This window comes from Indicator indicator, chromosome 3 (genome assembly GCF_027791375.1).
Source record: "Indicator indicator isolate 239-I01 chromosome 3, UM_Iind_1.1, whole genome shotgun sequence".
Taxonomy (NCBI): Eukaryota; Metazoa; Chordata; class Aves; order Piciformes; family Indicatoridae; genus Indicator; species Indicator indicator.
The window spans coordinates 46,862,721-46,889,317 of record NC_072012.1 but is presented as its reverse complement, the minus strand read 5'-3'; the positions used below and the strand labels follow the sequence as shown (position 1 = coordinate 46,889,317).

At 37.1% G+C, this 26,597-nt stretch overlaps 1 protein-coding gene across 1 annotated transcript in view; it reads left to right on the top strand.

Annotated features, from left to right (window-relative positions):
- The window catches only part of LRRIQ1 (leucine rich repeats and IQ motif containing 1), a 139,594-nt gene that overhangs the window by 75,440 nt on the left and 37,557 nt on the right, over positions 1-26,597 (top strand). The window contains exons 23-24 of the mRNA XM_054399999.1: positions 19,607-19,739; positions 22,271-22,331. Of these exons, the coding sequence (XP_054255974.1) occupies positions 19,607-19,739; positions 22,271-22,331 (194 nt within the window). The remainder of the gene's footprint in view (positions 1-19,606; positions 19,740-22,270; positions 22,332-26,597) is intronic.

Sequence of the window (26,597 nt, the reverse complement as noted above, 5' to 3'; positions counted from 1 at the left end):
TTTGAGCTCCAATCCAACCCCTCCAAAAAAAACGCTAAATAAATCTTTTAGAAAAGGCACATTCAGAATACTCCTGCTTTATTTCTTTAAATTGGGAAATGGGGGGTGGGGGGGAACCATAGCATCAATAACAAGAACACATGTGTTATCTGTTAAATAACAGAATCACTACTTTTGAAAGGAGATGCCCTCGGAAGTGAAACAATTAGAACAGTTTTAGACTCTCAGACTGGAACACATCATGGTAGTGAATATTTAAGAGGTAATCTAGTTAAAATGTATGATGAATGTCTTTTGTCTTCATTATGTCTTTGGTTTACATTTAAAAATACAAATAAGACAAAAAGGAAGAGGAATGAGCCCAGTATCTGATGCTTGTGTGTTTCTGAAGGTTACACATTCTGTCATAATTTGCCTTCTCATCTAGGCTACTGCATCGTGCTGACAGTGTTGTATCATATAATAAAGGAATATCTAAACATAGTGAGAACATATTGTTGGTGTAATATTTAACTATTTTCCTGTGATGAAAGTTGTGATGAGTTGATAGGTAAGAAGTCCATATGCAATTTTGAAAGCTTGTGCACAACTTTAATCCTATGGGGCAATTCCCCCTGTCCAGTTCCATTTAACACCTTGTAGGAAAGCACAGTTTCAAAATCTGAGTAACATCATGAAACTTCATTACATTTTAAAAGAGTTATCATGCTTTATTCACTAGTGTTACAAAGAGTCCTGCAGGGGGGGCATTATTTCATATTTGTATCCCAACAGCACAAAGTTAGTCAGGGAGAAGAAACCTCTTTGTATTCTGTGTTTCATCAAGAGTATGAGGAAACATTGTTTGTGGTGACATGCATTTAAAAGCACAGGAACCATAGGAATGTAATTAAATATGTGTTGCTGTATGGAGGCGGGGGGAATGTGTTAATACGTTTACATACAATACATGTGTGTATGCACACACCAATATATATGCATGCACCATAAGTAGGTATATGAATTCAGGAAGCCTATCATTTATGCATTTTCTATTTGTGTATTTTGCCAGGAAAGTAGAATCATAGAATTGTTAGGGTTGAAAGGGACTTCAGGGATCATCGAGTTCCAGCTCCTGCTGCCATGGGCAGGGACACCTCACACTAGATCAGGTTGCTCAGAGCCACATCCAGCCTGGCCTTAAAAATCTCCAGAGATGAGGCTTCCACCACCTCCCTGGGCAACCTGTTCCAGTGTCTCACCACCCTTATAGTGAAGAATTTCTTCCTAACATCCAGTCTGAATCTACCCATTTCTAGTTTTGCTCCATTCCCCCCTGACACCCAAGAAGTCCTTCACCAATACTCCCTGGTGTAATTTGTGGTATCAGTAGTAATGCTGATGCTTTCTGCTTCAGTTCCTTTAAAATTGATTTAATGTATGTGATTGTTGTGCAATACAGATTCATTATTATTTAAATAAATGATAGCTGCCTTCCAATACCTGAAGAGATCCTACAGGAAGGCTGGAGAGGGGCTGTCTAGCAACAGGACAAGGGGGAATGGTTTGAAGCTGAGGGACAGTAGGTTTAGACTGCATCCTATGAAGAAGTTCTTCAGCACAAGGGTGGTGAGACTAGAATAGGTAGCCCAGGGAGGTTTAGGATGCCTTCTCCCTGGGGTGGGTGTTCAAGGCCAAGATGGATGAGTCTTTGAGTAGCCAAAGATGGTTGAGAGGCATCCCTGCCCATGGTGGAGAGGTTGGAGTAGCTCTGAGGTCCCTTCCAGCCTGAGCCATTCTGTGGCTCTATTATAATTATTATATATCATGCCACTAACTTCAGTAGACTGTAAAGTATGCCATAGAATATGCAAGTGGAAATATGTGTTTATTGCTTCTCTACAGCCTGATCGAAAACCTGAAGACAAATGAAATCCTGTCTTGATGTACTTTTACTTCTGATGATTTGCTGGACGTTTCCTGGGCTTATGTGTGTTGCACTGCTTTTTTTGGGCTGCTAGGGTTATGCTTCCACCACGGTTGTTGAGTTTCAGTTAGTGCTAATTAGTTGAAAACCAAAATATGGCTGCTTGCTGTTTTAATGAATATTCATGGAGGTTTTTGTGTGGTTTTTGTAGATTGTGGCATTTCGAAGATCTCAAAGTTTTGGAAACATTATAAAGAATACAAGATAGATTTCATCACTTCCTTGTTGTCTGGAGGCTGTTTCAGTTGTCTGAAAGTCTATTTGAGTTGTTGATTTAATGTAAAATATTCTTGACTATTTTGGATAAAGCAGGTCACGAATTGAAGGAAGAGCCTGTCCTTGACTATTTCTCCTTTCATGGGAAGTTCCAGTTAGTTCTGGCTCAATGTGTAATAGAGCAGCTCTGCCAGCTGTGGTTCTGTAATTACAGGGTCTGCAATTTCACTTGCACAGAGGAGGGATACCTACTTTTCCAACCAACAATGGGAGCGCTTTGTCCCAGTACAGCAGCTCAAAATTAATGAAGTAGCCCCAAGGCCTAGCACTTTGTTCTGCTATGAGCTTTGGGAACAGGATGTGTCTTTTGGGGTCCTCAGTAATCCACCTACCACAACAATTTTGGTGGGTTATCCAAACAATTTCTGCTCAGTAGAATAGGAAACTGGATTCCCATCTGCACAGCAAGTTGGAAGGATGTAGTCAATAAGCAGAGAGTCCAGTCAAACTCTCCAAGTATTATTTCAATATGATTCACTTAGTTCCTCAGGATTTCACAGACTGTTCACTAACTAATGATGTGGATGAGGTGATTGGTTGGAATATGTAGTGCACTTATTTTTGGGCACATCCATGTCCATCAGTGGCACATCTATACCATACATTTCAAAGGAGTGGAAGCAATACAACTTGACTTCAGTCAGGAACGTGCACAGTGACCAATGCCAAGAAGTTTAATTCTATTAAAAATACATTGGGCTGTGTTGTCAAGATGTGGTTTACTGTAGCTTGGGAACCTGTAGTTCTAATTGGCAGTGCTGTATTTCCTGTCATTTTATGCTCATTGGTGACTAAAGAAAACACAATGGGTATAATGTTAAGACAGATTCCACCAATGCAAGCTTGATGAAGTGATTATGCTTTTTCAGGTGGCTTTTAATTATGGAAATATTTATTCATTTCTCTTTAAATTGTCAGTAGAAATAACATTTCTTTTTTCATGTGGGAACAAGAACAAGAGGTAAAATGATCTTGTGTCTTACGATTTTAAGATAAATATAAAAGATCCATTTAAAGTTGTCTGTTTTCCAGCTTTCTGATCTTAGAATCATAGAATGGTTTGGGTTGGGAGGGACCTCCAAAGGTCATCTAATCCAGCCCTCCTGATGAAACTCCTTGTAGCCACAAGTGAAAAATGTTGCAAAACACTCCTGTAGATTATTATTACTAGTGCCAACTGACAATGTGAACGTGAGACTTTGCACGGTGTTAATTTAAGGCTCAATCTGAGTTAATTCTGTGAGCTCATTAAAATGTTACATAATAATCAACGTAGTTCCTTAGATTTTTTCTATTGTGCAATAGAGAGGAACACGCTGAAGAAGAAGTACATGTGGTGATTAAATACCATTTTTATTGATTCCATCACTGATGCTTTTAAATATCTGTCTGAGAGTTAAAGGAAGGTACTGAGGGTGGAATGCTGCTATTAGTGTTTTTCTGTGCTTTAAGTATCTTCTTTGCTATTTTAGAGCATTTTAAAAGACACTGAGCTGTAACTGGTGATTCCTGATAGCTGTTTTCACTGGGAAACACGTAGGTGGCATCAACTCCCAGGAAGCACATTGTTTGTAAATGTACACCTCTTATTGATGCTGTGGTCTGAAAAAGATTAATAGCTGCATTCTAAAGCAGGCCTGGCTGCAATTCTGCTAGCTGAATTTCCATGTTTACAGTAAAAGGCAATTATTACATATCTGCCAGGCTTTGAATTTGCATGCCAGAGCAGGGAAGCAGTTTCTAAACGACACAGCACTGACCAAAAAAAAAAAAAAAAAAAAAAAAAAGAATGGAATAATGCATTTCCAGAGAATGTAAGATCTGTCCTGAAATGTGATGAAAACATGTTACAGAAACCTGTATCGTGGAAGGGGATCTACCTTTTAAAACCTGAAGTCTGTGGCTTTGTTTCTTACTATTTAGTTTGAGCTCGCACAACAGAACTTTCACATTGAAATATTTTCTCATTTTAAGGAATTAATGGCTCTCCACCAGCCCTTTAACATGTAAAATGAGTAGGTTACTTGTGTCCAGTACATCCAAAAAGAGCCAGGATAAAATAAACATAAGGAGTTGGATATCTTGGAAAAAATCTGTCATGGGTTTGGGTTAATCATCTCCAGAAGAAATTCAACTTAATGCCTGAAATGTAAGACTTCTTGGAGAAGGCAGTAAAGCCTGAGGCAGTGTTGATCTGAAGGAGTGCTCTCCATGGGTCAGAGCTGCTCTGCTGGCAGAGTGCAAACCCAGTTCACAACAGCGGTACGCTGAAAAGTTGTAAAAGACTGCAGGGGCCTTACAGTGCACGCACTCGAGCTTCAGTTACATAGTTCTAGTGGCCCAGTTTCTTATTATGAAGTCAAACTAAAAAATAAATCTGTGCCTAATTTTCTAGCCTCCTGTCCATCAAGGAGATACTGTAGGATTTTGCCAGCATTTGTAGAATGAAGCAATACCGAAATCGTGGTATATGTTGGAAAATAGAGATATAAACCAGCGGGTTTGTGCGTTTCTGCAGTACAATTCCTCGGCTGGATATTTATAAATGGTCTAGACAGATGACATTTTTATTAAGAGTTTTGCTTTTTCATATTCCATTAAAAAAATTAATATTTTTTTAAATTAAAAAATACAATAAAACACCATAAAATCCAGTACAATAAAATAAAATATAAAATATAAAATATAAAATAAAATAAAAAATAAAATAAAATAAAATAAAATAATAAAATGAAATAAACCAAAATAAAATAAAAAATAAAATAAAATAAAATACAGTACAGTAAAATAAAATAAAATAAAATAAAATAAAATAAAATAAAATAAAATAAACCAAAATAAAATAAACCAAAATAAAATACATTTTCTATTTGCTTGAAGTTCCTGCACAGGAGGTACTTGCCATGGATACATACCCACTTCATATGAATACTCACTGTGGTGCTAGTCTTCAGGGATCCTGTATTCCATATGTTAAAGGTTTCACCTGCCTGTGTAATATCTCTTTGTTCCTGTCTCTTCTATTTTGCAGACTGGTGTAATTTATGGTGGCATAAAAAAACCCTAGTCTTCAGGGCTGTGAATTAAATTAAAAAGACAGTCTTAAAACCATCACAAGGGTTCCTGTGTTCATATGTTAAAGGTTTCACCTGCCTGTGTAATATCTCTTTGATCCTGTCTCTTCTGTTTTGCAGACTGATGTGATTTATGGTGGTATATTAGTGCTTATCATACTTAAATGCGGTCTCTAAGCTGAAGAGCATGTTTGTTTCTTCAACAATCTTCCTAAATTTGGATGTTACACGACGTGTAAAATTGCAGGACAAAGTAGAAATTGCAGTCTGTTGTATAAAATTGCAGAACAAAGTGCAGCCTGTCACCTGCACTTTGACAGCATAGTGATTTACTAATCTTTAACACAAAAGGAACTGCATGTTTGGAGGAAAAAAAAAGAATAGATTACTGACTTTTTGCTAATAATTACCCAAGTCTCACTCAAAATATCCTCAGAGGTTGAAATCTCTTTTTCTCGTTGTTGAATAAGGTGACACAGTAGTTTTATTTGCGTCTTCTGAGAGTCTGCCTGGATTTTTTTTTTTTCTCCCTTCCTTGGCATTTTATATCCAAAACCTTGGTAGTGTAGGTATCTGCATCTCAGCCAATGCACATGTAAACAAGTTGACTCCACATTCACAGCTTCTGATACTACATAAGGCAATCATTTTGGATGAATAGACCCCTGAGTATCGAAGCATTTCAAATCCTTTTTCGTTTGACCATTCAGTGACCTGATAACTATTTCCTGTCCCTAAGTAAGGTTGTGACCTAGGTCTTAGAGTGCAAAACGCAGATAATTTTAGCAACAAGTTAAATCCAAATGGATTTGGTTTGAAGGGGGTAAAGGAGAATAGGTTTGGCTAAATTCCTCTAAAATAAAGTGTTACAGGACTCGGATTTAGTACGAGCAGTTAAAAGTAATTATTGAATTTGTTGCTGTTAATTTGGATGCTTAGGGACCTTAGTCAATATTAGGCTGGTTTATTTATTTGTTTTGCTTTGACTGAACAATACCAAATCCTCTTTTTACACTTCAAAAAACCCACTGCTAAGGAAGAGTTCATAAGAAGTGCATTTTCAGATGTATTCCAAAGAATTTTCCAAAAGAGAGTCTTGCAAGCATTAAAATCGCATTGATGTGCAAATCCTATTTTAATGTAGGTCAGAGAAAATGTGTGTTCTGTGTCAATAAAGGTACCATGTATGTTGCATTATACAAATGCTCATCTTGGAGAAGAATTTCCATCGGATACAGAGCTATGAGCAAGGAAGGTAGTCTATCCTTAGAAATATTTTATAGGTGGAAAACTTTGTTTCAGTTGAATGTGATGCATTTTGAATCACAAATTTAAGAAAGTATTTGCTGTAGCTATACATTTTAATAGCAATGCCTCTGTGTGTCTTAAATGCTTCCAGAGGTAAATTAAATTAAGACCTTTACCTCAGAGCTTTTCATTGACTTGAAAATACAATTGATGAAAGTTTCTAATAAAAGAATTCTTTTATCCTATTCTGTAATGGGAACTATGGTTTTGTGGAGAATGAACAATATTAATGAGGTCAGTGATCTACAGCATTCATATTTTCATCTGCTTAATCTTGAGCACACCTTTAAGACTTTATTATAAGCAATAATGTTGTGATTCAGACACATAATCTATTTTGGTAACGTGCAGCATTTTTTCAAGCAAAATGTCAAGTCTTTAAAATTGAAATCTAAATATTGCAAATTTTTCTGCTATTGCATAGCAGTTCTTGCACCACAATCCTATACCTTTCACGGGTTTCATGGCTGGTAGACCTAGATGATTTTACAAGGAACTGCAAGCTGCTCGAATATTTTATTAACATGTACAGTTATGCAGTGATATCTGCATGTTATTTCTAGTATGTACAGCTTCCAACTTCATAACTTTATAGTTCAGTCCTTACCATGTGCAGTACAGAAGCATTTTAGCAGTTGTTTGGAACGTGTGAGTTTGTGCTATTTTGATGCACGCACCGCAGATTCCTTATCCGGTTTATGTCTATACAAAAAGTTAGAAATAACAAATTTTCCAGGTAATTTTTTTTCCTCATATTCTTAAGAAAGGCAGCATACAGAGGTAACACTTTGGAATAACATTTTGTTTCCATGCTGGTCTAGAATAGTTCCTTCTATGTAGGTTTATTGTCAGGTTAACTGATCAACATGATTACAGTTTCATGGAATCCTGCAGATAACCCAGTTCAGGTAACAAGATAAAGAAACTCAAATAACCAGGCAAAAGAAAACTTTTATTTCACTTTCACAGTCAGCATTAAATAAGCAGATTATTAATAACTTTTTTCCCCCTTTCTTTTTAATGGTTTCTAAATGCAGATTGAATATCAGGGTGACTAAGAAATTGGCTGTGGAAAGTAATTTCCCTAAAGCTCTTGCATGCTTATCACTTTCTAAGCAAGCCTAGTAATTTTCAGTTCATGAAGAGACCAGGGATATATCTTTTATTAGAGATAAAATTTAACTTCTCAAAAGGGAGAATTTAAACACTACTGTGATTTTCAAAGTTAAATTTATTGAGAATTTGCTTTAGTAGCTGAGTAGTGAGTGTGAAAAGAGTAGTAGTGAATGTAAAAAGAATAGTAGTGATTGTAAAAAGAGTAGTAGTGAAGGTAAAAAGAATAGTAGTGATTGTAAAAAGAATAGTAGTGAATGTAAAAAGAGTAGTAGTGAAGGTAAAAAGAGTAGTAGTGAAGGTAAAAAGAATAGTAGTGATTGTAAAAAGAGTAGTAATGAATGTAAAAAGAGTAGTAGTGAATGTAAAAAGAGTAGTAGTGAAGGTAAAAAGAATAGTAGTGAATGTAAAAAGAGTAGTAGTGAATGTAAAGAGAGTAGTAGTGAAGGTAAAAAGAATAGTAGTGATTGTAAAAAGAATAGTAGTGATTGTAAAAAGAGTAGTAGTGAATGTAAACAGAGTGGTAGTGAATGTAAAAAGAATACTAGTGATTGTAAAAAGAATAGTAGTGAATGTAAAAAGAGTAGTAGTGAAGGTAAAATAAAGACATTAAGAAAAAAGTAGTGAGTGTAAAAAGAAAGGAAGCTATGTGCTAGTGAGGCAGAAAGTTCTGATTTAACCTACCAATGACCTGGCTTTGTTTGTTCAGATGACAGTTCTAAAAGTGTGCAGAGAATATTCCCTTTTAATACAGTTATTTGCCGCAAGCCCTGACCTCACTGCCTGTCAGGGAGCAGGTCTGAATTGGCCCTTTCTCTGATATCGTGACATTGCTTCTGTTGCCTCGATTGTGACCTCTGATTGCATGATACCCCTGAGAGTTCAATTTAATAAGCGTGACTCCTGACTCTTAGCCAGGTCTGCCTTCTTAGGTTTTGTCAGACTCTGCTTCTAATCTGGTCTACATATGCTAAAACACTGCATAGGCTGTCATCATCCTGTGTGAGTCGTGCGCACTATAGTCAAACTTCTCTTCCCAACACCTTTCGTTTGTTGCAAATGGAAATGTTTGTCAAAGCTTACTTAGAATACATTTTGAAAGTTGCTTCTTCCACAGTGAGAGCTGCTTGGGTTTAGGGGTTTTTATTGCTTCGTATAAATAGGTACTATTACTTCCCTATCTTACCAAGCATGTGTGTTAGCCGTGCATCATACTAATTCCTTGCTTGGAAACTTGTTTTGTTTCCCCTGTGAATGTGTTACATATTTCTGTCACTTCCCATCAACAAGATGTTTGTTCAATGTAAAATTAGCAGGGGCAAATCCCCTTTTGTTCATTGTGTAATTAAAACAGTTGCACAAGGAGACAGTACTGATGAGCACGCAGAGCACTGTGAGGTGTAGTAATTCAGGACCAGTCAGGTGAAAGCTGAAGAATCTATTTGGAATCCAGGAGAAGGTGAGTAGAATTCAGACGTTTTAAATACCATTGAAAATCAGATAGCTTGTATTTAGTGACTGTTTCCCTTCATCACTGCATTCTTTTTTTCCTGTTTTCTTCCTCTTCTAGCCAGAAATGTGAAGGAGTCTGATCAGAGACCTGGCTGCCTTGTGAATGATGATGCTATTCAGACATATATCTGATTCTAGTGTCCTGAACTGGAATATGGAGAAGTTCAAAGATTTAAAGGAAAGTTTCAAGAACCATGGTACAAGTTGCAGACAAATTTATGTCTTTACTTACATGCATTTTTTTGTATTGTCAATTTAGCTACATTTACCTTTTTTTCAAGCCTCTGTATCATACTGCTTCTATGTATTTACCTTTTGAGAAAAATCTTGCTGAACCAAATGATGTTTTGTGCTCATTTTTGTAGATAAGCTTTTTTAAAAAAACCCTCTGTAAATATTACAATTTAATATTTAGTTCTCCCTTTCTTCAACTGTTCTAAAGGCTCTATTTGCTTTTTCACACAGCTCACTGTGTTAAAATCCTGTCTTGTATGAAAAGGAAACTGTATTAGAATCTTTCAAGATCTCAGATAGAGGGCAAATAGGTGGAAATTTTCTTACAACATTCAAACTTGGCAGTGAAATGCTGTTCATTCTCCATGTCACAGTGGAAGTAAAATTTTGATTTGGCCAGTTAAATTGTGGGGTTTTTTTTTTTAATCTTTTAGTTAAATTCCCATGTAAGACAAGACAATTTTAAGAGCCTAATTTAGTCTGTAAGGTTGTAAAACTCTTAATATAATCATCTGTTCCCTTATCCTGGATTACATAGTATAAGATTAGCTGCTGAAGTTCGTTAATCTCAAATGGGAATTTGCTTACCTAATTTTAATTTAGGGGGTTTCACTCAATTCTGGGTCTGATCTTTAATGCTCTCTTAAATTCCTGTGCTATTTGCAGGAGCTTGGATAATTGGCTGCAAACCAGCAAAGTTAGGAGTGGGCAACTGTTTTACCTGTTGCCTAACAACAGGTAAAACAAATTGCATTTTTAAGTTAATTAGTTCTGCCTGTCTTGAAAGCTATTGCAAATACAAACAGAAAGCACACAAGGCAAATTCACCTATTCAGAAACTTCATGACATATAACTTACTCCTTCCTTCTCAAACAATTTTTTATGTACATAGAAATATTTGTCAGTGATTTGGAGAGTTTGGTAGCAAGCTTGGCTGAAATGTTTGCTAAAACCCAGGCTTACTCTAAGAATAAAATATTTACAGCCAAGCTTAAGGATGATTAAATTCCATTCAGGAGTAGAACTGAGTTAGGTTTTTTGTTAATTTTCTCATTAAAAATAAATTTAAATAAAGCTCTGCAAAAGAAGAAGAGGGGTCAGGGCTAATTTAGTCCTTCTTCAACTCAAAGTTCTTTGTTCAGTAAGGTAAATCATTCAGACTTTCTCTGCATGGATAGGAAAAAAAAACCCCTGTGCAAATGTAACTATAACCGATCCAAATTAATTGTGACTTAATTCCTGTGGGGCTGAATACTCTTGAAGGTGTTGGTTTCTCTCAAGTGATATACTGTCTTTTAATGATTGCCTTTTTTCCTGTCTTTACAAGCTGAAAATTCTACTCCAATTAATCCAAAAATCTATAAAACTACCACAACTCTTTCAGCCACAGCAATTAAGAATTAACCTGGGGCAACTTGTAAGCAAATTGTGGGTTTGTTTTGATTTTTTTTTTACCTGTCCTTCTTACAAATGGAATTCCTCCCTCCCCCCCTTTTTTTTTTTTACTGGATTTATTAGACACTGGAATTTCATATTTTTTATTTCCTTCCATGATATATCAACCAGTTAAGTATAGTTTAATAAGAAGAATTACTACTTTCATTTCTATATTTATTTATAGTCACTCATAAACTTAACATTTATAGTTATTTTTAAGCTAGATATAAATATGTAAGAGTTGCACATGCTTGAGGGCTAACTCACTTCTGATGTAGGGTCTTAGGAAAAACTATCTGAGACTTCTTTCCATTTTAATTCAATGAGCATTAAATCAAGCCTTGTTTATCCAATGCTTGGCATGATGACAGGTCTGATCATCAGGGGTACCTCTGTGTTTTGCTCTAAAGTAAATCAAACAGCAGCCTTGCATTTAGCATTTGTGTAGAATTTGTGAGTCTTTTTGACAGTGTGGAGCAGTTCTGTTCTTATGCATTGTTGCACTGGCAAAGCTGTGACTTGTCACAGTGCCTTCATCAAATGTCAACAGGCATTTTGTGTCAGCAGCAGAAAGGCGGCCAGAAATAGTTTCGTTCACACACAGTAAAACACTTTGAAACTGAAATTCTGTATCTATGTAGTAGATGACCAACTCATAAGTATTTATAACTGAACTGCATCTTGATATTCATAAAAGGACTTCATTTTTTCCCTTTGAGTGCTCTTTATTGGTAGGTACCAATCACACGGGTGCTCGTGTGCATCCTGTGTGTCGATGAACATGAGTTCCTAAACACAAGTTCATACATCACTCAGGTAACTAGCTAGAAAAAAATGTTCATTCTCAAGGCTAAACATAACAAAGCCTTTAACATACATTCTCAAGCTGGGGTACAACCTTCCATATTTTAGTCATTTATTCATTCATGTGATGAGACAGTTATTAAAGTGGTATATGTCAACTTTCCTGACTTCCTGCTGCTCCTAAGGATTATTTTTAACACTTCCATGGTGCCCCTGTCCATGGCAGGGGGGTTGGAACTAGATGATCCTTGAGGTCCCTTCCAACCCTAACAATTCTGTGACTCTATGATTCCATGAGTATCTTCTTGTCCTTACATTTTTATACTGAACAAATCTTGTGGTTTGGATTCTTTTGCCCTCTTGATAGGTGACAACATAATAGTTAGACATCCTGCACTCTTACAAAATGTTCTTTTATATTCTTTTATATATATATATATAATTCCTTTGGAAAATCTGATGTCTTAAATAATTTTTCTTGCTTTATTGAATTTAAAGAAAGGTATTCCTCTGGCTTGGACTCCATAGAGACTGACAATCTTTTCCTGCTCAGGAATACTGTTTCAATACTGAGCAACTGAACCCTTCTATTCAAGTTCTTGATGGTTTCTGTCAGTTAGTCTTAAGAGCTGGGCATGTCTAAAATTAAAATCTACCAAAAGATTCTGTAAACAAAGTTGTCAATGTTACGCATTTCTTAATTTTCTCCTGGCCAATATAAAATACATTCCTCTTTTTCAGAGAGTATTTATTATTATTTATTATTCCTATGGGAAAACAACAAAAAATTGGGGTCCATACTAGAAAGATGTGGAGGGATGAGAAGAGGATGAGATGATAGAAATTATATGAGAGTGTAGGTGGTAAGAATAAACAAAATAGGCTCAACCTATTTCAATCTTATTTATTCCTTACATTTACTAATGGATAACTAAGCATGGAAATGCTGAACACATTGTTTCAAAATATTCTTTCACACCTCCTTGATTTCTTTGGTTCTTCCAGGCCCTTGTCTATCCAAAGATCTCTAGGTTTCTCTTGGCTGTACTCCAGATTTAACTTCTCAGCAGCACTGTTGAAATTTGTCCATGGGGGGGGGGCTGAAGCAAGCATTACATAGACTACAGAACACCCTGTTCATAGAAGACTATACAAAAGAATAATGAGAAAGTGCAGCATAGTGCTGTAAGGTTTTTGATGCAGTTTTTGAACTTGTAAAAGCCTGAGTGGATCTTGAAGAGCGTGGAATGCAGGAAAGAGTAGTTTACACCAGAATTCTTTGTGTGTATCTGGATAGAATATCCTCCTTATGGTTTCTCCATTTTTTTGGAGAGCTAGAGTTTGTTTTTAAGGTTTGGTTTGGTTTGTTTTTAAGAAAGACCCAACTTACTTTTTCAAACGTGAAGTTATTTCCTGTTATTTCCCAACCTAACCTACGCATAAAACAAGTCTGCCTTTGGGAAGCTGGACTGAGGAATGTTAGTCTGTTTTTTGTAGTTGTAGTGCTCATCAGTATTGTCTCCTTGTGAAACTGTATTACACTATTGCCACAATGTAAGAGTCCAGTGCACTGGGGCTGAAGAGGTTGATGCTTGGATACCTTCAATAGTAGTAAAACAAAAATACCCAGAAGCAGCTGATAACATCTCAAATGAGTGGAGTCTGTCACTGTACAGCATTTAGTCATAAACTTAATACACTCCAAATCATAGACTCAAGTCACCAGAGCTTGATATTTGCGTTTCCAAACTTGAAAAGTTTCAGAAAAATCATGATCCTAATAAACAAATGTTTGCTGGGTTTTTTTTCCCTCCAGCTTTCCTATGGTGAAAAATTCACATGAGCTTTGTCAGTCACTGAGGTCAGAATAAATAACCGTAACTATGTCTTATTCCCATGTTAAATGACTGCTGGAGCATTCTGAAGAAATAAACTCGTTTTGCTGAAGATTTCCTTGATATGAATGTATTTGAACTGTAGTCTACATAAATCTAAAGGTAGTGGTTTGTGTGGTACAAAAGTGATCAGTTGAATCAAATGGTGGAATATTGGCTTGGTTTCTGGTTTATTTTCTAAGGAAATAATTATTTCTTTGAAGGACAAACTATTTGAGATTGTGGACCTGCTTTAAACTAGTGCACTACTGTTCCTTTATTTTTTTTGTCTTATTTCTAATTGACTCAGGCAACCTATTCTCACATTATTCTTGCTATTAGCCCTCCACTATGCAATCCCAATATCTTTCCCAAAGAGAACTTCAATTTCATATCCCAAGATTCACTGCCTGATCAGAATAGTCATAAATTAACCCCCCAAAAATATAACCAAATCAACAATTGCCTGTGTTCCTGTAGGCACCTTAGGTAAAATATTCCTTTAAGTTTATACAATAAATCAGAGAGGTGTTTTGTATCTTAAGAAGTATCACAATATGAAACTGATATTGTTATGAAGGAAGTTATAAGAAGAGAAATGAGAAGTTGTGTTTAAAGTAAATGAAGGAGTAGAGAAAGTGATGACAACCCATAAAAGTTGTGAAAGTTGGATAAGCTGAAACAGTTTTTAATGCTGCCTTGAAGGCAGTGCCAGGAAAGTGAAGCTTATAAAGCAATTCAAAGGGAAGTGCACCATGTTCACAAGGAGAATAAAAGACATCAGCAAGGTGATATGGAGTGGTAGTTTGCAATATATTTGTGGGATCAGGGGGTTGGAATGAAAGAGATTAAATAATCAGGAGATGCCAGGAAAAGTTTGTCAACAATATTGTGATGTGAACAGAGGGAAATCATTTTAAATGAGGTGACTTAAAAGTACCCCATTGAAGATTAAGTGAGACTTGGTTTTGCCTCTGTGTGGAGAAATGAACAAATTGAACCAAAACAATAAGATAGGGATAAATGCTAATTACTGCTGATGAATAGTAGAGGTGGGGTGTTTCTGCAGAGGCAGGAAGAACAAACAAAACAGAAAATTGTGGGAAGGAACAAATATGGAATCCTCTTATCCTTGAATTCAGGAGCTGAAATTTGTAGTTTCAGTGGTTTAGGAATCTCAGTGATAGCTCAACTTTTGCATAATTAATAGTAAGACATGAAAGAGAGAACACAGAAAGCACAAGCTGAAATCTAACCAATGAGGAAGCATGGACTAAATGAGTGAAGCTTCATTAACCCTGTTAAACCACCCAGAAATAGAGCAAAGCAAAAAATAGATATGAAAACAGGGAGAAAAATGACTCAGGTCTTAACTGAGGGTGTCATGAATACCTGGATTTGGTGAAGGAGGAAAGGTGTGAGAGTGAAGTCAGGAGTCATGTGAGAAAAAGGAAATTATTACAAAGCAGATTAAGAGATTAGAGAAGAGAAGGGGGGGTTGCAGATAGAATAGTACCATACTAGACCTTATTCATAATGTGGAAAAAAACCTGAAATACCTGGTAGCATGCTAAAGATCACTCTGAATACCATTGTTTTGCCACAACCCAGTATTTTGGGCATGTAGTGATTGCTGTGTAATGCTTAGGAGTGTTTAGTGACTTCTGACAAAGTAAACTTGTGACAAATGTGTCAAACTTTTTGTGGAAGAGAAGAAATTCCACTCATTTCTCTTACATTTTACTCTAAGTTCCTAGATGGTTTCAGGGCTGGAGGTGGGGAGGGGGTTTTGAGTATTGTTATTTTCCTGTCTGCTTCCAAATTCTTCAGTTTCTTGCCTTGGTGTCAATGTTACTCTTATGTCGTTCTTGCTTTCTGTTCTGTGTGTATTACACAGAAATAAGGCCATTTTGTTTGTTAATTAATTCATGGAGAAAATGAGACTAAAAGTTGGGGTTTTGGTTTGGGATTTCAAGATTAGTTATTAATGTGTATTGGGATTTCAAGATTATTTATTAATGTGTATTATAACTATAGAAGGAGTAGGAGAAATTATAAACACCCTCAAAAGGTGTATCTGTAGTTTTAATTTTCATTCAGAATGGTATTTTTATAGAGGATGTGCACTCAAACACAGGCTCTTAACATATATTGTGTAATGTATACCATAATACTGACAGATAAGAAAAGATTTAACTTGTTAATAGCAGAGACATTCATTTTTATACTGCTTGATTTCTCTATTAAGAGCACCAATCAAAATACATATTGAGAAAATTAACTCTGGTCACAGATTTTTTGTATTAAGGGAGGAAAACTAGAATGCTGAAGAAATTCCAGGCCCTTCTTTCACATTGTAGGTCTTAGTTTTCTTAGTCCCTTACTTTATTTGCTTTGTCCTCTGTACGAAGCAAATTTGGAAGTGAATTAAATCACCCTCTAAACAGAAAATTTAGCTGTAGAAGGTTGGATACAATGCAGACTTCTCCACACATTTCTCTGGTTTGAGAAACATATGACATATTAAAGTTAGACCTTTTCCCATCATCAACAAACAGATTTTGGAGGGGTGGGATCACTGTGTTGAATGGGATTGCCCAGCATCCTCTTACATATAAATTAACAGAGAGTTGAGTAGCTAGCTTGGGTTTACAACAATCAGGTTGATGTTTCCTGGGTATAGAATCTGAAAATGAAACTGCAGGCTTTGAAAGCCCATGCTGAATGTAGACTTTGTGTACTTTGCTTCTTTTTGTGTGCTGGTGTGGCATTAAGAGCACTGGGGAGCAAGGGAGGAAGGTAATCCTTAGGCAGTGGGAAGCATAGGTTTAGATACTCCACAGCCTGGTGGGATTTGAATCCTCAGCTCTCACATGCCAAGCTAATCACTTTGGATATATTCCAGTCCTCTTTTTAAAGCTGACTGCCATGATGGAGGGCACAAAATGTGTCAGTCTTGTAGAAAAAAATGTAGGAGAGGAAAACTGACTCAGTCTAGAATTTAGGACACTTCACAAAAAGTAGTTCACAGATTCTTAGCCCTTCTTTAGCTCAATGGATCGTCCAGAGATAGTCTAATTTAAAGTGCATAAGCAGCATCCATATTTTAAACTGAACATGAATCATTCTGTCTCAGAGTATGACTCAATGATCCTAGAGGTCTTTTCCAATTCTGAATTTCCAATGCCAACTAAGAAACGCATAACAATTCTGTGATTCTCTGCCCAGCAAACAAATTGGACCGATGGTGGATGACATTTTTCTTGACTCCTTCTTCAGGTTCTTATGGGTTTGCACATTGATTTAGGGACTTACAAAACAAGTTGTTATTTTTCTGTAATGTTCAGCTCCAATGATGTTTCAGGTTCCCAAGGGGGGGGAATAAGGGGTGGGGGGGGGGGGGAAAAAGGGGTGGGGGGGGGGGTGATGGGGGGGGGGGGGGGGGGGGGGGGGGGGGGGGGTGTATAAATTTTGTTTTTTTTTTTTTTTTTTTGTGTAAGATTGGTTGGGAGAGGGAAGTATGGTTGTTTATGAGTAGGTTTGGAAATTAGGAGGGTGGTTTTGGTGTGGGAAATTATTGAGGAATGTGAGGAATATGGGGGATGTGGGTGGGGGGGTGGTTGTTGGGAATTATAAGTATTGGATGTAGGTTGGTTTAATTTGTGATGTATTGGAATTGAGGTTTGGTGGGTGGGGGGAATGTGTGTTTTTTTTTTTTTTTTTGTTTTGTTTGTTGTTGATTGTTGATTGATGTATTGCGGTGGTATGATTTGTATAGGGTGTTGATTTGGTTGGTTGGTGTAGGGTATGGAGAGAGTTTATTTGGGGGGGAGGCTGGGTTCTTCATGTTCCCTTGATTTCCCTACAGTTTGTCTGGGGGTTTAATTGATGTTGTGATGGTATGATATATGTATATGATGATATGGCGTGAGGTGAGGGGTTCTGATGTGGATTTGGGTGTGTTAGGTAGGCGAATAATTTTAAGGTAAAGGTTTGGGGGGGGTAAATATTGAAAATTTTGTTTATTGAAAGGTGAGGAGTTGTAGTTTAGTAAATTATAATGTTGTGTTGGATTATGAATATAATGTTAAGATTTATATGGATGGATGTAGTGTATTTTTTGGTGATGACTGTGTATTTGATTTTGGGTTAGTTGGATTATGTGTGTTGGTACTAGTTTGTGTTATTATTAGGGATTTAAAAATTTGTGTAAATTTTGTGGGGATTGTGATGTGATGAGGTGGGATTGTTAGGGGGTGGGAATGGTGTTTTTTTGAGGATGTTGTTGTGTAAGGTTGGGAGGGTGGGGTTGGGGGTTTGTGTGTTGGAGGTGGGTGAAAGAAGGGAGGAGATTATTATAAAGGTTTGGTGTGGGGTTGGGGGGGAGGGAGAGTTAGATAAGGGTGTGGTGTGTTATTGTGGGTTGGGGAAAGATTATAGGGGTAGGTTTAGACTGGACATTAGGAAACATTTTTCATGGCAAGAGTGGTCAGGGATTGGAATGTTCTGGGCAGGGAGGTGGTGGAGTGCCCAAGCCTGGCTGTGTTTGAAGGTGGTTTGGATGTGGTGCTTGGGGCTGTGGTTTAGGGGTGAGCCTTGTAGAGTAGGGTTCTGGGTTGGACTTGGGGACCCTGAGGGTCTTTTCCAACCTGAATGTTTCTGTGATTCTGTGAAATTATTGAGCAGTGTCTGCCTATTTGAGAAAAAAAACAAACACTAGTAACACTAATATGGAACAAGAACACTTTGTTTAATAGCAAATATCATTTTAATTTCAAAAACAACAAAAACAATCAAAAACACCACCAACAAAAAGAACCCAAAAAAATAACTATTATGTGCAATTTTATCTTGTTTCAATAACTGACATGCAAACTTAAATATAAATATATGTATTAAATGTTTCAAAGATAATTCAATCAAAAATTCAAACTGCTACTGAGGGCAGATTAGTAACAATTATCTTGGAAAAATAACTTGACAAGTGAGAAGGTTTTTTTTGTTTGGCTTTGGTTGTTTTGGTTTTGGTTTCAGTTTTATCACAGCTTATTGTACATGCATCTTGTTTTGTCCATAATGGGGGGACAAACTCAGACATGAAGCTCTAATACTGGTTTTAACCCCCTACCTAGATGCCCCTTTTAATAGAAGAAAAGGTCATAAACATTTTAGTAAATACATAAATAATGTTGATCCTTTTAATGTGAAAGGAATTTTTCTTTATTAGGAAGAAGGAATATTCCTGACATCAATGGTAATAATAGACTAAATTTTCTGTAAATACAGCAAAGAAAAAGACTAAAGATAATTTTTTGGGAGGTTACTCCACATTGGAGAACATATGCTAAAAAGCAGAAGGCTCAGTCCACCAGGACTGCACTTACAAAGTCGTGCAGAATGTTTCTTACTCCTAAGTCAGGATCTTCTTCATCTGAAGAGCTGTAGGGGTGCTGATGTAGTTACAGACTTGGAGCATATTAGTTCTTAAAATGTAAAGATCAGGAAGCCATACTCCTGAGCCAGGAACAAGGGAAGACAATGTCATAAACTCACCATGGCTCCCACCTCAATCAAGGAAGCAGATGAACTCTGTAATTAAGATGTTTTATATTTTAATATTTGCACTGATTGAGAGGTTGACTTTTTGGTCATCCCTGACGACCTCATTTGGGTAGGAGAAATTGTTCTGCCTAAGTTCTAGCAAGAGATATATGACTTCATATTCTCTGCCAGGAACTTGCCTGGACCCTCAACAATGAAATTAATTGACTTTTTGCTTCTTTTTTTTTTTTTTTTTAATCCAGGGAATCTTTAAAAGGTTACATTCTAAAATAATATAAATCACAGGATCACAGTAGATTAGAGGTTGAAAGAGACCTCAAGAGTTCGAGTCCAACCCCCCCGCCAAAGCAAGAACACTTAGGGTAGTCATAAAATAATATCAATAAAATATTCTAAAATAATAATGAAAGACAGGAATATTTTTTTTTTTTCTTTTCCTCTCCAGGTGAAAAAGAAGAATTTTCTCAGCTGGCTATTCCTTTAGATGAGAAATTACAAAGGAGAAATGACTTTACATACCAATGGCTTCATACACAGGTTTTGGATTATGAAACAGCCAGCTCCAAAGATGTGAAGTGGTGAGGTCATTGCCTTTGAATTAGATTTTTATTCTTATTATTATTGGTATTATTATTTTAAATTTATCTCGTAAAGTGATCCTCTGGGTTAAAAGTTCTAAACCAAACCTGGCTTTGTAGCTAGCAGACAGTACACCATATTTCCAGGTCCCAACCAGGGTACCCTTTAGAACAGGGTTTTTACTGATTGTATAGATGCTTCTTCCACAGTGATAATGAAATGATAGAGAGTTCAGAATCTTATGATAAATATCTACATAACTTTGTGCTAGCAATGCCCTGTTGCAGAATCGGGGGGGGGGGGGGAGGGGGAAGTGCTTATTCATCATCTATTTTATAACTTTATTGGTGTATATTATACTTTTATGTAATTAGATCAGCTGTAACATTACCTATATTGTTAAATTTGATTAAAGAAGCAAAACCCCCTTCAGTTTAACTAGATAGTGTGTATTTATATATTATTTTCAAAACATAAACCAAGCTTTCAGATCTTCATAACATACTTCAGTAAAATGTTGTAAACGTGCCCCTTCTATATTTAATTTTGGTTATTACCCAGGGAAAATTTCCATACATTTAAGGAAAAGGTTAATCTCATTTCCTAAACTAACACAAGGAGACAGTAAGTGTATTTTGGTCATAAATTCAATATAAACCATTGATATCTTAATGAAGTCATTAGTAGACACAATGCCAAGCACCGCTAACAAAACCAAACAAAGTGTCAGTTAGGCAGGCAATGGATTTAGTGTAGGCATTTGAACTTTATTTTTATTTTAAAATACTATTTTTATTTTAAAATGGTCCTCATATTGTTATGTTTTGTATGGGAAAAGAAAATCCTCCATTTTTCTAAATTTTATCGATGACTGTGGGAAGTTAGGATGTTAGGAACAAGTTTTTTACTATGAAGGTAGTGAAACACTGGAACAGGTTGCCCAGGGAGGTGGTTGAGGCCCCTTCCCTGGAGATATTCAAGGTGAGGTTCAATGAGGCCCTGGCCAGCCTGATCTAGTTGGGGATGTCCCTGCTGACTGCAGAGGGGGTTGGACTGGATGACCTTTGGAGGTCCCTTCCAACCCAGACCATTCTCTGATTCTATATGAGGCACATATTCCTTAGAAAATATTTATCTGATACTTGTGTTCCATAATAGTGAAACACTTCAAGTGTTTAAGGTAACTACCACAACATTTGACTTGCATAAAACCCACTGCAACACAGCATGTGGTGATGTTGGAAACTAAGAATTGATGCAGAAATCTGCAAAAAAAAATTTATTTGTCCTGTTCTGATGTTAATTCTGGAGGTGTGCTGTGCAATAGTGTTTGTCCTGAGATTGTTTTAAATTATGATCCCATTTTTGAATGTGGCCAAAGTCACAGTATCACAGTCTCACAGTATATCAGAGGTTGGAAGGGAACTCAAGAGATCATCAAGTGCAACCCTCCTGCCAGAGCAGCATCACCCAGGGTAGTCTGCACAGGAATGCATCCAGGTGGGTTTGGAAAGTCTCCAGAAAAGGAGACTCCACAACCCCCTGGGCAGCCTGTTCCAGTGCTCTGTCACCCTCACTGGAAAGAAGTTTCTCCTCATGTTGAGGTGAAATCTTCTATGTTCTAGTGTGAACCCATTGTTCCTTGTCTTATCACTGTGAACTACTGAAAAGAGCCTGGCCCCCTCCACTTGACACCCACCCCTCAGATATTGATAGACATTGATCAGATCCCCTCTCAGCCTTCTCTTCTCCAGACTAAACAGCCCCAGGGATCTCCTACTGAAGTCCTACTGATCTGTGTTTGGAACAGCTGCCGGATTTATGTAACTGAAAGCAATTTGAGTCCTAAATAATCTGACAACTGATTTGGCTATCCTTTATGTCACTACCTGCAAAAATCCATGTATGATTGCATTTATTGACATTCATGTTTTTAATTAGTATTCTATCATTGTGGTCATTCTATCACAAGTGGTGAGGGACTTATTAGGATGTCAGTTATTGATAAGACTAGGGGGAATGGAGCAAAACTAGAAGTTGGTAGATTCAGATTGGATGTTAGGAAAAAGTTCTTCATCATGAGGGTGGTGAGACACTGGAACAGATTGCCCAGGGAGGTGGTGGAAGCCTCATCCCTGGAGGTTTTTAAGGCCAAGCGGGATGTGTCTCAGGGCAGCCTGAGGTAGTGTGAGGTGTCCCTGTCCATGGCAGGGGGGTTGGAACTACCTGATCCCTGAGATCCCTTCCAACCCTGACAACTCTATGATTCTATGTTCACTTGTTAATGATTTTTTAATTTTAATTTTAAACACAAAAAAAAAAATTAATATTAATTACTCTAATGCTTTAAGATTATCAATTAGTATTAATTACTCTGGGACTTCTTAACTTTGAAATTATTTTATATAGTATTATTTCTACTTCAGCAGCAGTGCTTCCAGGAAAAGATTGTGTGCAGGTATTTTTAGTAAGCCCAGTACAGAAATTTCTATTCTCCTTTTTTGTTGTTTTGTTTTGTTTTTTTCCTCAGCTGTCGTTTCTTGCCTGAGTTAGATCCTGCGATACGTGACAGTAGACAAGTACAACTTGTGGTAAGAACTTGTTTCCTTTTGGGATTTTTCAGGACTCGGCTATGCCTTGATGGTGTTTCCAAATGCATACTTGGTGTAAAAATAACCAGGAGATTTTTTTTTTTTTTTGCTTGATCAATTAGAATTCTTTAATGTTGTCTCTATTTGGCAATCATTGATGGAGATCAGAAGAAAACGTTTGAACACAAGAGCCCACGTGGGTACATAGGTTTCTAATTTCACAATCTGACACTGCTTTGGGTTTTTAAAACATCAAATGCTGCTGTGTGTTTTTAAAGCTTCCAAATCAAACTTTGGGAAAAAGGTTAAAATAAGATTTCATACGGTTTAGCACCACTTCCATTATTGACTTAAAACATGTCTGCTTTTCAATCAGACGAGTTTAAATGTTCTTAAATTGTGCAAGTCACATACCTAAATCACAGAATCACAGAATCAACCAGGTTGGAAGAGAACTCCGAGATCATCAAGTCAACCTCATCATCCAACCTTATCTAATCAACCAGACCATGGCACTAAGTGCCTCATCCAGTCTCTTCTTAAACACCTCCAGGGGTGTCAATCCCACCACCTCTGTGGGCAGCCCATTCCAATGGCCAATCTCTCTTTCTGTGAAGAACTTCTTTCTAAGATCAAGCCTAAACTTCACCCTGCACAGCTTGAGACTGTATCCTCTTGTTCTGTTTCTGACTGGCTGGGAGAAGAAACTGATCCCCACCCGTATTCAACCTCCCTTCAAGTAGTTGTAAATCATTCCAATATGCCCACAGTGTAATTTTATTAATAGACAGTAAATTGGACTAGTGGTAATTCACAGATTCCCCAGTTACACTGGGTTGGAAGGCACCCTCAAAGGTTATCTTGTCCAAACTCCCTGCAGTGACCAAGGACACCTCCAAGTAGATCAGACTGCCCAGGGCCACATCAAGTCTTGAATGTCTCCTAGGAATGGAGCCTCAACCACTTCGCTGGGCAGCCTGTTCCAGTGTTTTACCACTCCCATTGTAAAGAACTTCCTCCTTATGTCCAACCTCAGTCTACCCTGCTCTATTTCAAACCACTGCCCCTTGTCCTGTAGCTACAAGCCCTTCTAAACAGTCCTTCCCCAGATACTGAAATACAACGTGGTGTATAACATTACTCCTACACATTTTTTTTCCCTGTATTTTTTTACATTATGAAAAGAAATTGTATTTTCTGAGATGGGTAGTTCTGTAGGTTGACAGGAGCAGGAATATGAGTGATTTAACAACTTGAAGATTTATGAAATGCAAAGGCACAATATCAGCAATACCCAAAAGTTCCTTTGATAGTGAGCAGTGTTATGATGCCTACAGACCAAACCCAAATGTTCCTTTGATAGTGAGCAGTGTTATGATGCCTACAGACCAATTTATACTGTATATGTTTAGTCATACATTCATAGAATGGCTTAGGTTGGAAGGGACCTTAAAGGTCATCTAGTTCCAAGCACCTTGCCATGGGCAGGGACACCTTCCACTAGCCCACGTTGCTGAAGCTTTCAGCCAACCTGGCCTTGAACACCTCCAGAAAGGGGACATCCACGACCACCCCAGGCAACCTGTTCCAGTGTCTCACCACCTTCACTGTAAATAATTTCTTCCTAATCTCCAGTCTAAATCTGCCCTCCTCAATCTTAAAGCCATTCCCTCTCATCCTATCACTACAAGCCCTTGTCAAAAGTCCCTTGCTGGCTGTCTTGTAGTCCCCCTTCAGGTACTGGAAGGCTTCTATAACATAAGCATTTTACATTTCATTGTCAAATTAGCAAGATTCTTGTTGGTATAATCATGTGGGGTTAAAAAATGGAGCAAACCCTTCCAAACTCTACAGTATTAGTGTCATGTATCTAGATACAGAATACAAAATACTGCATTAGAAGTATTTTCCAGTTAGAGGTTGTGTCAAATGCCTCATCCTGCACTCTGAATTTTGGCCCTTTCTAACCCCTGTCTTCCTTAGCTTTACCACCTATGCACTATATGTATTTTGGAAACGCTTCCAGAAGCACTTCTAAAATCCACCCTTGAAAAAATGCTTTTAAGGCTTAGATGCTACTGTTATTATTTTCTTAAAGTCCTATTTTGTCAAAGAGAAATCATCTCAGGTGTGGGATGTGTCCAATTTTTAGGTTCCTGCTAAAGTTTACTGGCTGAAACCATCAACTGGGCAACCTGTTCTAGTTTAAGGGTTGGCTGTGGTGCTTGGGGATATGGTTTAATGGTGAACCTTGTAGAGTAGGGTTCTCAGTTGGACTTGGTGATCCTGAGGGTCTCTTCCAACCTGAATGTTGCTGTGATTCTGTGATAGTTGAGGATGCCTCTGCTTACTGCAGAGGGGGTTAGACTAGATGACCTATGGAGGTCCCTTCCAACCCAGACCATTCTCTGTTTCTGTGAACTGTTGTGATGGGTTTTGATTGCAGCGAGACTAATTTGTTAGATAAAGTCTAAGCCAGTAATTGTTCTAAGTTGAGCAAATCATAACCTGATAATGTTATCTAAATTACACATTAGGTAATTATCACATGTGCACCTAGGTAGATTGTATCTCATTTACAGTAGGCAGTTCAGTCCACAAAATGCTGCTGCAATCCCACAATGATATTATGTGGTGTGCCCACATAACTGGCAGTGTTATGGGATTGTCACAGCCTGTGCCACATAATTACATAGCTGTTCCACATGAGTGAAATGCAGACAAAAAAATGTATTAGAAGGCCAAAAAACCAGAAAAAAAGGGTTAAAACCTACCTCTAATACAGAAAGCAGTACTTTACAGGCAATGAAATAATGACATGTTCTGTACACAGAGACAGTTAGAGAATTATGGGTTTAAAATTTATATGAGCCCTCTTCCATTTTAAAGCTTGAAACGTGAACTTACTCCTAATGCTTTTGCACAGTAACCCAGGGAAAAGCTATGAAGTCATGACAGAAATTAAGTTAAACATATAGCTGCAGTCATCAAAAAAAAATAAGAAAAGTTCTTGTAAACTGGAAAAAAAGAGGAAAAGATAGAATTAAAAAAAAAAAAAAAAGGAAAGCATTCCTGGGCATTTCCAGTAGTTTATTCATATTTCATGTGCTGGATCATAATTTCCTGGTATGTAGTAGGAGCCCTCATTTGTTCCATAAGCCTGCATTCTGAAAGTAATAAATTAGTATAGCTTTCTGATTGATATTTGTGCACATTCCATGAATAAAAAACAGTATTTCAATTGTTGCATCCTAACAGTAAAGCCTTCTCATTGGGGAATAAAGCCCAAGTAGTAACCTGCAGTAAATCTCACACCAGATTATGTTAATCTTGAGCGTTTCGATGATGATTTTGCTTACTACTACTACTTAAGTGCTTAGGTGGGAAGGTGTGCTGCCTTACAGTTTCAACTGTAATTAACAATTTGAAATTGTTGAAATTACACTTGAAATTAATACAATTTTGCTGAATGACAATTAGGATAACCTTCCTGATTCATCTTTGTGTGTATTTTTAATTTACCACGATTAATCAGTATCTCCAAATCGTTTAGCTATAACTTTAATTTCAAAGTGCTGTGCACCTCAGAATATCCTGATAATTTAACACAAGAACAGGCAAAGATTGAGATGCAGAGCTGTGGTCAAGGCAAAAGTTCCTCCTGATTGAGATCAATTTCTGATTAATTGGAAAAAATAAAAGGTTTTTAAGTGCTAAAACTAATGGCAAAAAGTCTGAAGACTTCGATGTGGTGATTACTGCAGATCAAAGTCTAGTACTACACGCTGTGAAAAAGTGTACCAGTGTGGTAAATTTCTTCCAAATTTTTGGCTCTAAGCTATAAATGTGAAAGGGAAGGTTTTAATTAGCTTCAGAAGACTTTCAATCAGGTTCTTTACAAACCTGAAATTAAGTTTGCTCCAGTGATTAATACAACCTTAAATATTACCCTGACTGTAATTGGGTGAAAACTCTTATCTTTATTTGAAAGAAAATAACAGATATTGTACATCAGAGACCCAGGCAGCCCTATTAAAATCCAGCATATAGCATTGAACACTGTCATCCACAAGAAGATGAAACCTCAAATTTCATGATGGTAGGATTTGGATAATGAAAGTTTAATTATTTAAAATACTGTGGCCTCCTCCGTCTTGGGAATTGGGACATTAGGAAACTTCTGCTGTGTATTGAAACAGGTTAGATGAAAACAAGAATAATCAATTCCATTGGTTTGAATCTCTCTGAACATCACAATGATTGCCT